Source organism: Natator depressus, chromosome 2 (assembly GCF_965152275.1).
Source record: "Natator depressus isolate rNatDep1 chromosome 2, rNatDep2.hap1, whole genome shotgun sequence".
Taxonomy (NCBI): domain Eukaryota; kingdom Metazoa; phylum Chordata; order Testudines; family Cheloniidae; genus Natator; species Natator depressus.
In genome coordinates this window covers 59,583,591-59,599,380 of record NC_134235.1, presented here as the reverse complement: position 1 = coordinate 59,599,380, position 15,790 = coordinate 59,583,591, and the positions used below count along the sequence as shown (strand labels likewise).

The 15,790-nt window shown below is 40.5% G+C and overlaps 1 protein-coding gene across 7 annotated transcripts in view; it reads left to right on the top strand.

Annotated features, from left to right (window-relative positions):
• The window catches only part of CSPP1 (centrosome and spindle pole associated protein 1), a 178,089-nt gene that overhangs the window by 88,997 nt on the left and 73,302 nt on the right, over nt 1-15,790 (top strand). For 5 of the 7 annotated variants that reach the window (XM_074944275.1, XM_074944271.1, XM_074944272.1 and 2 more), the window contains 2 exons: nt 2,443-2,590; nt 8,780-8,932. In XM_074944275.1, the coding sequence (XP_074800376.1) occupies nt 2,443-2,590; nt 8,780-8,932 (301 nt within the window). The remainder of the gene's footprint in view (nt 1-2,442; nt 2,591-8,779; nt 8,933-15,790) is intronic. The other 2 variants (XM_074944276.1, XM_074944277.1) reach the window with 1 other exon arrangement.

Genomic DNA, 15,790 nt, shown 5'->3' with positions numbered 1-15,790 from the left:
TCCCTTAGATATGTGGGTTCTGTGGGCTTGGTAAAACTATGCTAGTAAAATTGAACAGATATGACTCTGAATACAGTCTGGAACAGGTGGCTTTTTCCACTTCCATATGACAATTTTCCTGACCATAACCATGCTTTCATACTTCATTGCCACTGTACCTGAAAGTTTGCAAAGAGGAGACCAAATATAAATGTGCCCAGAAATGTGGTGGTTATACTGTTGGTGTACTATTAAAAATCCACGTGTAAGAGCAGTGTAGTCAAATATGTCTTCATACCAACACTACAGCAAAAAGATATGTTCTTATTTTCTTTCTCCACTAAGTCTAATGGGTATTCGAGGTCAGTCAGACTTCACCAAAGAAGTTTGCTTCTTCCACCATCTCTAGTTCATGACATACTTCTAACGGTCAAAAACTTGTGGGGAGGGATTGTAATATAAGTTCTTCTAATTGAAAAAAATACAACAGTTTTTCACTCTTAAATAACGAAGAAATTAAAGAAGAAATGGGGGAGGAAGGAAAAAATCTCCCTTTTTGATGTGAAAAAGGTATAGAAGCAAACAGACACAACAATTGTTTAGGTTCTTTCATCTCCCCTCCCCCCCCCCCAAATCCCAAAGCCTTTCACAGATTGTATACCAACTGCAGCACTGAAATGCAGCCATCTCTGAGGTGACAGATTGTGGCCTAAAGTATTATTATTCTTATTCAGTTACTGCGAGAACCCGACACGATAAAGACAAATGAAAAAAATACTGTCACTATCCTGAAGAGCTTGCAATCTAAGTAAGAATATAACTGTCAAGGGGAGGGAAAAGAGTATAACAGTTACAGCAGTGAGAGCCTTTGGTAATTTGGGTTTGTTACACATATCTTGGTGGTTAAAAAAAATTATCATCAATAGCTATGGATTTAAAGAACTAGAGTAGTATTAGTATTTTCTTGATTGGCAGGGGAGGCACATGAAGGAAGGAAGTAGGGGAGACATGGAATGAATGTGAATATATAAGCAAAATAAAGGTCAAAGGAGAAAAGAAAGGAGCAGAGAAGGAAGCAGGGTTGTGAAAGGATGAAGGAGAAAGCGAGAGTGTGGAAGGCAGAGAAGGGTAAAGAAGGGAAATAAAAAGGGGTTGTGTAGTGTAACAGAGACAAAAAAGAGGTTCAGAGAACTACAGAAAAGTCTACTTATGGTATTGTCAGGAAGCTGAGACTATGAAGGCTCTTCTCCTCATGCCTAGCTTGTGCTTGTCAGGGACAAGGTCCTTTTATTAAACTGCTTTCAGAAGGGAGCTGGAATTTTGGCTTTGTTAAATGTGTTCTTATTAGAGTTTTCTTATTAAATGGATGCTGTCAATCTGGAATCTAATCAGTTTTTTAAGGATCTGAAGTAGTTTCAGATACTGCACTTGTCCTTGGGTTCTTTGGCAATATTTATTGTTTCACAGTTACATGATCATATTATTTAAAAATGTTTTCTCCCTCATTGCTGTATGAACGACCCATGCAAAGAGATGAAACTGACCCCCTTATCTGATTAAAGGAGAAACAGTGAGACTGATACTGTCAGATGAAGACTAAAAGTAGAGAAAATATTTTTTCTTGAATCTTTCAACTACAGCAGTATTAGAAAAAATGTGTAAACATAGTAGGTAAAAACGTTTGGACAGAACTGTGATTTTTAAGTTGATGTCTTTTTGATCTTTCAAAAATCTACATTACACAAATTTTGTGGAGATTATTTTAATAAGTTCTATCTTGCCGTCTGTGGAGGGAAAGAGAACTGAAGCAAAGGTGATATAGAAGTGAGGCATCAGCAAACATATCACCCCACGCCTGCACTATTTTACAAATGGTAAAGTTATGTAACTTTTTACTGGGATTTTTATTTCTATCAACTAGTAAAACCAGATTGTCATCAGTCCAACCATACAAAGTTCTGAGGGACCCAAAAACTTTTCAAAACATCTAAAATAATTTTTAGGTTTCCAAAAGAATCTATTATAAGGTCTGATAAACTACGTCTTTCCAGGGGTTAGAAGCAAGTGCTTGGATCCTAGTGGAATATTGGGGATCTCTTATTTTCAGTGGCATAGTTTTAATTTCTATTCCTTTAGGATCACAAAATAGTGAGCCTTTAATCTGTGATTGGTATGAGACAGGAGTAATGGCTGTCCTAGACTTGGAAGTTTTGTAGTGGGTGTGTCCGTGTGATCTGTTTGTCATCTATATGTATGAGTGTACCTTATGGCAAAGGTGTTTGGTAAAACTGTACCCAGTATGTGGTTTGGAGAAGTTGGCAATGAAGTTTTATGACTAATATGATGTGGATACCTAAGAATACAAAGGAAAACAATAGCATTCAGCTTGCTCTGAGTTCTTTACTTCCAAATATATTTATTTTTATTAGAAGTTGGTGTGACTGAGTGTTATCCTATCTTTAGATAAGAGAAAGAGAAGAACGACGCAGACGAGAAAAGGAGGAAAAGGAACTATATGAAGCCAAGTTAGAAGCTGAAATGAGAAATTACAATCCTTGGGGAAAAGGTGGTGGTGGTGCTCCTCTCAGAGACACAAAAGGAAATCTGATAAGTACGTTTGAAAATGTGGGTCTTCTCTTTAAGACATCTATTGTTTTCTTCTCTTTAAGTTATTAACTTTATTCCGACAAACATTGTTATTCTTTGTATCACATCATTGGTGTATATGGCACTTTACAGGCAAGGAAGAACACTTGGCCAGTGCCTGTAGAAGCATGTGATCCTACGAATCAAATCCTGTTCACTTTATTTAAGGGAATGGTTTCATTGGCTTCAATGGAACTATTTTCTCGAGTAAGAAGAGCAGAACTAAAGTTATCCATCTGTTTGGGATTAACAAGAAATGACAGCCGACAAGGCGGGTATTGCTTGTGTATTATTGTGTATTATTGTGCTGATTACTTAAGAATTCCCAGTTAACACTGAGGTTTGCTAAGTTCTTGTCCCAAGATCAGGCCCACTGTTATTAAAATTTAAAGTTTCATTGGGAACCCTGTTGTGCACTGTTGCAACACACACAGTTTTTGAATTTGCGATAGTTTTATTAACAGAATTAGCAAAGTTACAAACGCTCCAACCCAGCAAGGTAGGTAGAGATACTACAGAATGTGCGTCTGAGCATCTATATGCTCTCACTATCCCTTACAAAAGGACTAAAAGTGTTAGTTATCCTCACCACAATCACCACCACCAGTGGTCGTCATCCTGGCGTCTCCCAAGGCACACAGGCTGGGATACGACTTCTTATAATGTGTTATGCTGACACCACTATACCTAATGCATATTCCATAGGGGTTTCTCCCCTTTTCCTTATTTGTATTTCCTCACCCTACTAACGTTGGGGTGCCCTTCTCCCACAGATTAGTAATCTGTTTACCTCAAGTTTATTAGCATTTATATTATTAGCATTTATTGACATTATATTATTTTATTAGCATTTATTTATAAACTTGTGGTCAGACATCTGCTGGTGTTCCTAACCTCAAATAGCCCAAGCTGGTATAAGCTAGCATCTTCTGATTACCTGTTGGCAGTTCAGTCATTACAGCGTTCTGTCTTGTGATTTTATGATTTAGGGTTACTCCTTGTTAGCTGCTTAATCTAAGGCTTTTGGGCCTTATGCCTTATTTAGTTAAACTATTGTCTTACAGGCTTTGTAAGTTCATTATATTACTGCCTTAACTTATACCCATGGCTTACCTAGCAAATACCTATAAGTATAGTCTACGGGGCAAGAAAAGACAACAGAAAACAAAGTGGAAAGGATTGCTAGATGAAAAGATTTCCAATACGCTAGGCCCTGTATTTATGTGCGATTGGTGTGATGTACTTTCATTTTAAATGTTTCCATAGGAGCAGTACATTACAACAATATAACTTCTAATCATGGACTCTCTACTTGGGACAAATAGACTAAGAACAAATCTGAATGAGTCCATAAAGGGAAGTGGAATATTATTTGAGCTTGTCCACTATGACAGCCTTGTAAATTGTCATATAAAGACAGTCAGATACTAATAATACTCAGCATTTATTTATTCTTTGTGTTTTGCAAAGTACTGAGTACTCATCAATTACTTAATCATCACAGTACCTTTGCAAGAAAGAGATGGAGATAGATAAACAGGGAAACTGCAACACAGGGAAATAATTTATCCAAGGCCACAAAACAAGTCAGTGGCACATCTGGGATTAAATTTCAAGTTCCTGGCTCCCTGTCATGAGCTCAGTCCCCCAGATCAGGTTAGCTGAGAGTGGTTGGGAAAGACACAAGTTACATTGTTTACCATGAGCTCTTGAACAGTAGTTTCTGTATTTTAAAAAAAAAAAAAAAAACCCCAAAAAAAGCCATTAGGAAAAACAACAACAGTTTGTTTGTCTTTCAGCAGGCCCAGTCAGATCTGTCCACCTCAAAATAAATGCAGTAAGGTCAAATTCATTCCAATACAGAAAGTCTCCTATACTATTTGCACCAAATATCCTGTCTTCCTCCCACAAGACTGCAGAGCAGTCGTGGAGCCCCTTCGTGGAGGTTGCTTTATCTCAATGGATGAAGTAGTGTTTGTGGGCTCTTATATGGACCTCTCTGTGAGGAGAGATCGGACGATCCGCATAGAAGAATACCAGCCCTGTTTTCACCCCTCTTATTGGCCTACCTACACGCCATTCCTTCCTACCCTCAGTGTATTATTGTGCAGAAATCTCTTACCTAGCTGGTTCTGCAGCCATGGAGAAGAGGGGTGCATTTGTCTGTACAGACTTAAGTGATCCATAAGGCTTTATGTGGGCCTTCTGTGGGTACATTTTACTGTAACGAGCACTTTTTCTCAAAGAAGCCTAATTTAAACAATGTATTTTCATGCTTCTTCACCGCTTGGTCATTTAACCAAGGGGATAAGAACCTCAGTAGCACTGTTAGCATCATGTCTAGGTGTTCTGGTAATGTGTAAAGACTCAAAGGTAGGAGTTTTGTAGTTTTTTCTTCTTGATGCACTGAATGCCCCTCATGAGTCTTCAGAATAGGTGACTGTCTAATGATTACCCTCAGGAAGGGAAAGTGGGTTCTTCTAATATAAGTAAAACCTCCTATTCACACTCATATACAAGTCAATTCCCGCTGTTATTTCAAGAGTTTGGGACTGTTCAATATATAGTATTGAGAAATGCCCGATGTAAAGGACAACATGGTAAAGGAAAAATTTATAGTTATGGCTCAGAGCATGTTATCATGCTTAATCTGAATTAGTACTTTTAGAGTACTCGAAATTTCAACTTGCAGTTCTTGTTTCTCTGTGTGTTAGCCGATGGCCAGGGATGTTTGGTGAGGTGCCAGCTATGCCCGTTTATACCATCCGTGACTTTAACCGCTAGGACGCACTGTCCCTTCGCGGCGGGCAGCCCGGGCTAGGCTGACGGATGCCCCAAGGTCCTAACCACCCGTGACTTTAACTGCTAGAGCTCAGAGCTCCTTCGCAGCAGGCAGTCAACACTGACTGACAGGTGCCCCAATGGCAGCACTAAGAGCCTCTCCACACCCGTGACTTTAACTGCTAGAGCTCAGAGCTCCTTCGCAGCGGGCAGTCAGGATTGACTGACAGGTGCCCCAAGAGTTTGCCCCGTGGAGGCGGCACAACTCAACGCTAGGCTCTTAGTACTCTCACCTAATGGCCAGGCTTTATAGCCAAAACGGCTGAGGTTCTTTAATTGTGTTGGCTGCTTCACAGTAAACCAGAGAAACAAGTCAGGCTTATGCATAAATGGTTACCAAAATTTATTAAACTAGATTCTAATCATGTGGTTACAAAATTGCTAGTGCCTACTTATTTAAGTGTAGAGATGTTACACACACAAACAAGTTACAAAACTGAAGCTACAATCCCAAAGAAAGAAAACAAAGTATAGAGCTCTATTTCAAAATATGTGTACACTAAAGATAGGAGATCAGGTGTGGGTGCTTCTTACCCTCCTTGCATCTCTCGATTCCAGCGGTGCCAAGCCAGGATCGGTCACTCAATTCCGCAGAAAGACGAATAAGGGACAAGGCTTAGGGACCCTCTTAGCTGCAGAAGCCTTGGGAGGCTGTCACTTATCTGACCAGCAGATAGATAGTGAAAAGCACTCAAAAATCATGGTGCTGTAGGTCCCCTACTTATACCTCTGTACTCCTTTATTCTCTTTCTCCTTTCTATGCTAAATTGGGGCTGGTCTGTCGGGGTGACGCCAGCTCTCGCAAGAGTAGTTCACACTTGCAAGGGAGAAACAATAAGTTTCGACTACTGGACACTTCTTTTATCAGGGTAAATATTTTCCCACCTAGGATGTTGGTGTGTGTGCATCATGCTGTTTTAGTAGGGGCTAAGAGCCATGTCTGTCACAGCGCCTCTGCCTGCTGTGAGCCCAATTGTTGTATATGTTCCCAGTGGCACATTGTCGCAGCACACCTGTGCTTCTCTCAGCTTCAAAGGCTGTGCTGGAATTCATGTTAAGTGCCCTGTGGTTTTTGGCTCCCGTGTGTTTCCAGCAATGCTGGACTGAGAGGGGGGGCTGGCTGTCTGGCTACACTGTGCAAAAGGATATTGACCTAGCTGTTTCGTTTAGGTTGAATCATATTCTGTTTGACTCTAATTCTTCTTGCATTTGAAGTGAATGCCCAACAAAAAAAGATGGGAGAATTTCTGAAGTCTATGTGCATTTCATTATTACATCAAAACTTCAATGTAACATTGAGTTAAAGTACTTGTTGACATCAATATAGAATACTACTAAATTCAGGACCATAACATTGAGTTAGAGTACCTGTTTTCATTTGCAGACCTCTAACAAATTTTGAACAGAGGTGTGGACCCCTTTGGAAATCTTAGACGTAGTCTGCAGACCACCCAGGGTCCACAGACCATAGGTTGAAAACCACTGAGGTAGAGTATTTGATGACATCAATATAGAATACTGCTGAATTCAGGACCAAAGCAGTTTGTTTGGAAATTAAGGCTAGCCAACATTTTCAACACTATGTGCCTAAAATATAGATTTAGTAACCTAAGTTTTAGGTTCCCAGTTTCAAAATTTTTGGCCATACCACAGCTTTGTGTGAAATGACATGACATACCATGTTATATGGAAGTATGAGTTATTACGCCCATATATATGAATTATTTTCTATTGTGCATAGTGTTCCTTTTTCATCCCAGTGAAATCTCTTCTTCACTGGGTTTGTGTACTGTGTTTATAGTAATTTCTAAGTAGCTGCTTCTAAGAGAGGAATATCATTTAAAGTTCTGGGAATATCCAGCCTTAAATATCCAGACAGATTAAAAATGGTCAGTAACAACATATGCAGCTGCCCTTAAAATTGGTTTTAGTTTAGCTATTACTCTTTTCCAGGTATATGATAGTATAACAATTGCTCATTTGTGGCATTCTCATAGCACGTGATAGGTTTCCATTTATCTTGGCAATTTCTCCTTTTTGCCTTGTAAATATTTTGAAAACCTATTAATTTTTAAAAACATTATTGGATACAATCACGAACTCACAGATTGGTAGGCTGCTTTGCGGGATCCTTCTTTACCTACAGATTATATTATCTTTTTAATATCTCAAATTAATTTCAAGTGTATTCCTTACAGAATTGCTAAAAAATTGATCTTAATCTGGTTAGGTATGGAAATAATCTGTTAGCTGGCAAAGGAAAACCTGAATTAAATATTGCACTGTTAGGTAAAACTGGCAAATGTTATTAACTAGTTCTACTAGAACTTCGCTCTTTGAACTATAGCACAATAATCTCTCACTTTGAGATTTTCTGCTCTGATTTGCAGCAAGAGGACTCAAACTGATATTTGAATAAGTAGCTCTGTTATTGAGCTACTATACTAAGATTAGTAGAACCTTTTGCTAGTAATTCTTCATATTGGCAAGATTTGAGCCAAAAATATTAACAGTAGTCAAGATTTGTAAAAGTGATGAATGGTTTTGGGTGCCTCAGTTTTTGTGTGATACCTTACAGGGGCCAGTTTTCAGAGGGTAGGGGCATAGCACTTTCTGAAAATAAGGACTCTTTAAAGTGTGTCATATTGGGCATCCCATAATCATCACTTATGAAAAATTATCCAGTGTCTTTGTAGTAATGAATATAGCGCCTGCAAATTATGTTGAAAAATCTGTAAAAATAATCACTAGATGAACTTTTCAGTCCTGGTATAACTTTGAGCATATCACATATTGTGAATGTATGTTTACATATCACAAAGCAGTAGCTGGATTATTAAAGAATGTGAGAAGAACCAATTCACATGTAATGATGTACAACATTCAGCATTCTTAGGAGAAATGAAATAAGCAGTATAGATACTCAATATTAAATCAAAGTATTTTACAACCTTTTTAACAGAGGAGGATTTTGGAAACAAACACAGTCACGACACATTGTGTCAACTGCGTCATGCTTCAAGCTTTTTATCCTTGCTTTTTGTGGTATTTTTCTGCTTTTTGCTGTGAAGGGTCATTGCTGACAAAAGCTTTCTGAGTAAAAAGTTGTTGGTAATCTTATTTCCTTGTTCAGTAAGTTCCAGGTGACCACTTTTCTCATTTCTAGCTCACATCATTGTTTTTTTATTTACTCTTTTGTTCCCATAGTTGGTGTGCCCTGAAAGTAGACCCAGTGAAATTTCTTGTTTTTGAGAATACACATGCCACTTGTGGGAATAAAATATTATAAATAGCTGTTTCCCCTCTCCTTTAGCTGACTTGAACATGATGCACAAGCAAAATGAAGATGCGTATCATAACCCAGAGGCAAGACACTATCAAGATAAAAGGGCTATTGTATCGGTTGACCAAAGTTTGGCCTCTCCAAGACCTGAGAACACAGAAGCATCTACAAATAAAATAGCAGGTTTTTAAGAATATTATGTTATCAGTTATAAACATTATTAGGTTTTGGTGGTCAAAAATTCTCAAGCTCTTGTACATCTCTCTTTTTCTGTCACTCATAAAACTGTCAATCATGCCTACTGTGTGAGGCACACTCCCACCTCTTTCCCAACAGTCCTCTTGCCTTATTGTTGTTGGAAGCTGTAGTGGGTTAGCAGTGGTCCCTCCCCCTCTGGGTCAGTGGGAGGCCACTCCGCCTCGCTACGTCACAGGGCATTGCTCATGGTTGAGGAATCAGCTGAGTCACTCTTGGCTTGTAGCTCTGGTCAGCAGTTTGGGTAGAGCAATAGGCAGTCAGGGTCCTAGCCCACAATCAGGGCAGTGAAGGGGCGGTGGCTCGGACCTATGCTCAGGGCCGAGCAGCAAACGAACAGTTCAGAGGCCCAGGCAACAAGTTCTCTGGGCTCAGGCCGGAGTAGAGCAGCCAAGCACAGTCTTCAGGAGCTCAGGCAGGCTTAGAGCTCCTAAACACTGCCTAGGGGGGCACAGACAGGCTTAGAGCGCCTAAACACTGCTTAGGGGGGCTCAGGCAGGGTTAGGATGCCCAAACACAGTCTAGGGGGGCTCTAAGACAAAACCTGTCCCGGAGGCTCTAAGACTCTGTGAGGTTAGGGGTCCAAGAGCTCTGGCACCAGCCCGAGCCCGGAATTCTACACAGCAATGAAACAGCCCTGCTGCCGGAACCCCGTGAGCCTGAGTCAGCTGGCCTGGACCAGCCGGGGGTGTCTAGTTGCTGTGTAGACATACCCTTAAAGACACTGAGCAAATTAGATGTTTGAGACCACAATGTTGGCTCTTTGTATTCAGTTGCTTCTTGTTAGGTGGGATTTCTCTGTAGTTGTGTTTTAGTCAAAGAGATGGGGATGAAGTTTTGATGTTCAAGGCAAGGAAAAAGCCATTTTCATAGGTTATGGCGTAAAGGGAGACATTATCACAAAGGGAAGTTATTTAAAAGTAATTGTCATAGTCATGTCGTTTGTCCCACCTTACCCCACCATTTGCTGCTCTCTTGTATTCCCTCTTGTATTAATATTTGTTTGGGTTCTTTGAGAGTTTGGGAAATCACTAGACCAATAGAAAAGCCATGAAGCAGAGTCTTATATTATGGGGATGATTTCCATTTTTTCGCCTTACACTTTCTGGTAGAATAAATCATAACTGTTCCGATTAAGGAATAATGTCACAGAATTGGGAAAAGGAGATGATAAAAACACAAAGTTACAGGCCAATAATTTCACTGTCAGTTAAATTACTATCCTGTTAATTTTTAAAAGCATATGGTTAGGGTATTTATTTGAGGAAAAAAATTAGATTGGGTATTTTTAAAAAATTTCCTATTGTGCAAATTCTGGAGAAAACTCTTTTTTTCCTGGAACCAGTAACTTAAAAACATTTTAACCCAGCTAATTTTGTTTGCTGTGTATGAGATTTGAAAAACTGAGTATTTAGTTTGTTTACTTTGGGATGAAAATTTGGCAATGTTTTTATGATTATGTAAAATGGTAAATAATAATGGCAGACTCTTAACTGTGACAACACTTCCTGGTGGTACTTAAAGTCAAGCAAGGCAATAGATCCCTAGAGTGAAACTCACCCCTGTGCAGAGAGCAGGGGCGGCTCTATCAATTTTGCCACCCCAAGCAGTTGCCGCCGAATTGCCGCCCCGGAGCACGGACTGCCGCCCCATTCTAAATGCCGCCCCAAGCACCTGCTTGGAAAGCTGGTGCCTGGAGCCGGCCCTGGCAGAGAGCCTGAATAGTGCTAATGTACCGTTTTTGTGGGACGTAAATCAGGGATGGCCAACCTGTGGCTCCGGAGCCACGTGCAGCTCTTCAGAAGTTAATATGCGGCTCCCTGTATAGGCACTGACTTCGGGGCTGGAGCTATAGGCGCCAACTTTCCAATGTGCTGGGGGGTGCTCACTGCTCAATCCCTGGCTCTGCCACAGGCCCTGCCCCCACTCCATCCCTTCCCGCCCCCTCCCAAGCCTGCCGTGCCCTCACTCCTCCCCCTCCCTCCCCAGAGCCTCCTGCATGCCATGAAACAGCTGATCAGGAGGTGCGGGGAGGGAGGAGGAGGTGCTGATTGGTGGGGCAGCTAGTGGGCGGGAGGCGCTGGGAGCTGGCGGGAGGGAGGAGCTGATGAGGGGCTGCTGATGTATTACTGTGGCTCTTTGGCAATGTACATTGGTAAATTCTGGCTTCTTCTCACGCTCAGGTGAATTTCCCGTTGAATGTCATAGAGAAACAGTTAAATTGTGAAAAGTATTCTGTTGCAGATAGGTTCTTATATGGTGCTCATCACTGTTTCTTCATCATCACTGTATTTATGATTCCACAAGAGGAAAACTAAATATGAATTTAACATTATAATGTTTTTGATGTTAGAAATTAGACAGGCATAGATTGTATACAAGTTTAAGGTTAGATTGTAACCGCAGCATATGTATGCAGTCAAAAGGAAATACGTGGGACTTGACTGCACAGGAGCTACCCAGATCTTGGATCTGGATGTAGGATGGGGTGTGTGCATAGAGAGCACACAATTAAAGTGGCGGCTTTGTGGCTAATATTTCCCTCAACCCCTCTGAGTGCGTGGGTGGGGAACAGATAGAGCCATGACTCTTCCACATACCTTCAGTTCACCATTCAGCTGAGCAGGCTGGATCTGAGTAGAGGAGAATGCAGTATCTGATGAAGGGCCAAGGCATCATATCCTACAAAAGAATGGCTACACTGGGTCAGACCAGTGGTTCATCTAGCCCAGTATCCTGTCTTCTAACAGTGGCTAATGCCAAGTGCTTCAGAGGGAATGAACAGAACAGGTAATCATCAAGTGATCCATCTCCTGTCGCTCATTCCCAGCTTCTAGCAAACAGCTAATAGGCATCCTGGCTAATAGGCATTGATGGACCTATCCTCCATGAACTTATCTAGTTCTTTTTTCAAGCCTGTTACAGTCTTGGCCTTCACAACATCCTCTTGCAATGAGTTCCACAGGTTGACTGTGCACAGTGTGAAGAAATATTTCCTTTTGTTTGTTTTAAACCTGCTGCCTGTTAATTTCATTTGGTGACCCCTAGTTCTTGTGTTGTGAAAAGAAGTAAATAACACTTCCTTATTTACTTACTCCACACATGTCATGGATATTATAGACCTCTATCATATCTCCCCTTAGTCATCTCTTTCCCAGTTTTATTAGTCTCTCCTCATATGGAAGCTGTTCCAGACGCCCTGATCATTTTTGTTGCCCTTCTCTGTACCTTTCCCAATTCTAATATATCTTTTTTTGAGATGGAGTGACTAGATCTGCACGCAGTATTCAAGATGCGGGCATATCATGGATTTATATAAAGGCAATATGATATTTTCTGTCTTACCTATACCTTTCTGAAGGATTTCCAACATTGTGTTAGCTTTTTTGACTGCTGCTGCATATTGAGTGGCTGTTTTCAGAGAACTATTCACAATGACTCCAAGATCTCTTTCCTGAGTGGAGCAGTTAATTTAGACCCCATCATTTTATATGTATAGTTAGGATTATGTTTTCCAACGTGCATTACTTTGCATTTATCAACATTGAATTTCATTTGCCATTTTGTTGCTCAGTCTTGAGATACCTTTGTAACTCTTTGCAGTCTGCTTTGGACTTAACTATCTTGAGTAGTTTTGTATCATTTGCAAATTTTTCCACCTCATTGTTACCTTGTTTTCCAGATCATTTATGAATATGTTGAACAGTATTGCTCCCAGTACAGACCCCTAGGGACCCCACTATTTACCTCTTTCCCTTCTGAAAACTGACAATTTATTCCCACCCTTTGTTTCCTATCTTTTAATCAGTTACTGATCCATGAGAGGGCATTCTCTCTTATCCCATGACAGCTTACTTTGCTTAAGAGCCTAAGGTGAGGGACCTTGTCAAAGGCTTTCTGAATATCTAAGTATGCTATATCCACTGGATCACTCTTGTCCACATGCTTGTTGACCCCCTCAAAGAATTCTAGTAGGTTGGTGAGGCATGATTTCCCTTTACAAAAAACATGTTGACTCTTGCCCAACAAGTCATGTTCATATATGTGTCCAATAATTCTGTTCTTTATTAGAATTTCAGCTAATTTGCTGGGTACTGAAGTTAGGCTTACTGGCTGGTAATTGCTGAGATCACCTCTGGAGCCTTGTTTAAAAATTGGTATCACATTAGCTATCCTCCAGTCATCTGGTACAGAAGCTGATTTAAATGATAGGCTACATACCACAGTTAATGGTGCTGCAATTTCATATTTGAGTTCTTTCAGAACTCTTGAGTGAATACCATCTTGTCCTGGTGGTGTATTACTGTTTAATTTATCAATTTGTTCCAAAACCTCCTCTTATGACATCTCAATCTGGGACAGTTCCTCAGATTTGTCACCTAAAAAGTATGGCTCGGGTTTGGGAATCTCCCTCATATCCTCAGCTGTGAAATCAGATTCAAAGAATTCATGTAGTTTCTCCGCAATGGCCTTATCTTCCTTGAGGTCTCCTTTAGCATCTTGTTTCAGAGTAGCAGCCATGTTAGTCTGTATCCGGAAAGAGAAAAGGAGTACTTGTGGCACCTTAGAGACTAACAAATTTATTTATAGATTCATAGATATTAAGGTCAGAAGGGACCATTATGATCATCTAGTCCGATGTCCTGCACAACGCAGGCCACAGAATCTCACCCACCCACTCCTGCGAAAAACCTCTCACCTATGTCTGAGCTATTGAAGTCCTCAAATCGTGGTTTAAGGACTTAAAGGAGCAGAGAATCCTCCAGCAAGTGACCCGTGCCCCATGCTACAGAGGAAGGCGAAAAACCTCCAGGCCCTCTTCCAATCTGCCCTGGAGGAAAATTCCTTCCCGACCCCAAATATGGCGATCAGCTAAACCCTGAGCAAATGGGCAAGATTCACCAGCCAGATACCCAGGAAAGAATTTTCTGTAGTAACTCAGATCCCACGCCATCTAACATCCCATCACATGCTGTCAAGGTTCCTCCCCCACTCTGAACTCTAGGGTACAGATGTGGGGACCTGCATGAAAAACCTCCTAAGCTTATCTTTACCAGCTTAGGTCAAAACTCCCCCAAGGTACAAAATATTCCACCCTTTTGTCCTTGGATTGGCCGCTACCACCACCAAACAAATACTGGTTACTGGGGAAGAGCTGTTTGGACACGTCTTTCCCCCCAAAATACTTCCCAAAACCTTGCACCCCACTTCCTGGACAAGGTTTGGTAAAAAGCCTCACCAATTTGCCTAGGTGACTACAGACCCAGACCCTTGGATCTTAAGAACGATGAACAATCCTCCCAACACTTGCACCCCCCCTTTCCAGGGAAATGTTGGATAAAAAGCCTCACCAATTTGCATAGGTGACCACAGACCCAAACCCTTGGATCTGAGAACAATGAAAAAGCATTCAGTTTTCTTACAAAAAGACTTTTAATAGAAATAGAAGTAAATAGAAATAAAAAAAAAATCCCCCCTGTAAAGTCAGGATGGTAGATACCTTACAGGGTAATTAGATTCAAAACATAGAGAACCCCTCTAGGCAAAAACCTTAAGTTACAAAAAAGATACACAGACAGAAATAGTTATTCTATTCAGCACAATTCTTTTCTCAGCCATTTAAAGAAATCATAATCTAACACGTACCTAGCTAGATTACTTACTAAGAGTTCTAAGGCTTCATTCCTGGTCTATCTCCGGCAAAGACAAAATATAGACAGACCCACATACCCCTTTGTTTCTCTCCCTCCTCCCAGCTTTTGAAAGTATCTTGTCTCCTCATTGGTCATTTTGGTCAGGTGCCAGCGAAGTTACCTTTAGCTTCTTAACCCTTTACAGGTGAGAGGAGATTTCCTCTGGCCAGGAGGGATTTTAAAGGGGTTTACCCTTCCCTTTATATTTATGATACATGCCATTAGGCCTATTTGAACATAAGCTTTTGTGAGCTACAGCTCACTTCATCGGATGCATCCGATAAAGTGAGCTGTAGCTCACAAAAGCTTATGCTCAAATAAATTTGTTAGTCTCTAAGGTGCCACAAGTACTCCTTTTCTTTTTAGCATCTTGATCGTCCAGTGGCCGCACCGGTTGTTTAGTAGGTTTCCTGCTTCTGATGTATTTGAATTTTTTTTTTTTTGCTGTTATTTTTTGAGTCTTTGACTCAGACATACCCTTCAGAGTTGCAGTTTCTCTGGATATCCTGTTCTCCAAAAGCAGGTGGAGAAGAAGAGAGGATTAGGAAGGCCAAAAAAGAATTTGAAGAACAGCTAGCCAATCTTCCTTTCCAGAGCTGCTCCTGGAGCACTACAGCTCTGAGCTAAGCCTTACTTAGGGCTCAGATTAAACTTTCAGCCTAACCCTTAATGATATCATTTTCAACAGACTAACCAGAATGGTTGTGCTGAAAAAGATGTTAAATTAAAAATTCATAGTACAGTATGCTCATTACAGCAGAGGAATTTGACCTACTGAAATCTGTATCACTTGATTCTAATTATGCATTTACTGTAGTGCCTGTCATCCTGTTATCTGAACATTAGTCTAATGAAGATGTGTTTTGTGTTGTTTTTCAAATTATATTCTGTTTTTTAAACATTTAGTATGTTTTAAGAACAGCTATTGAGTTATATCTGATAAATCTGCTGAATGGTAATCACAAGCAATGAAGTGTTGAACTTAGAAACTTTTTTGCCTAATTTAAAAAAAAAATAGAACTGTAAACCCTGGTATACATATGAAAGCAGCTGTATAGATTTGGTTGTGACGGACTGTGTTTTTCATCATAAA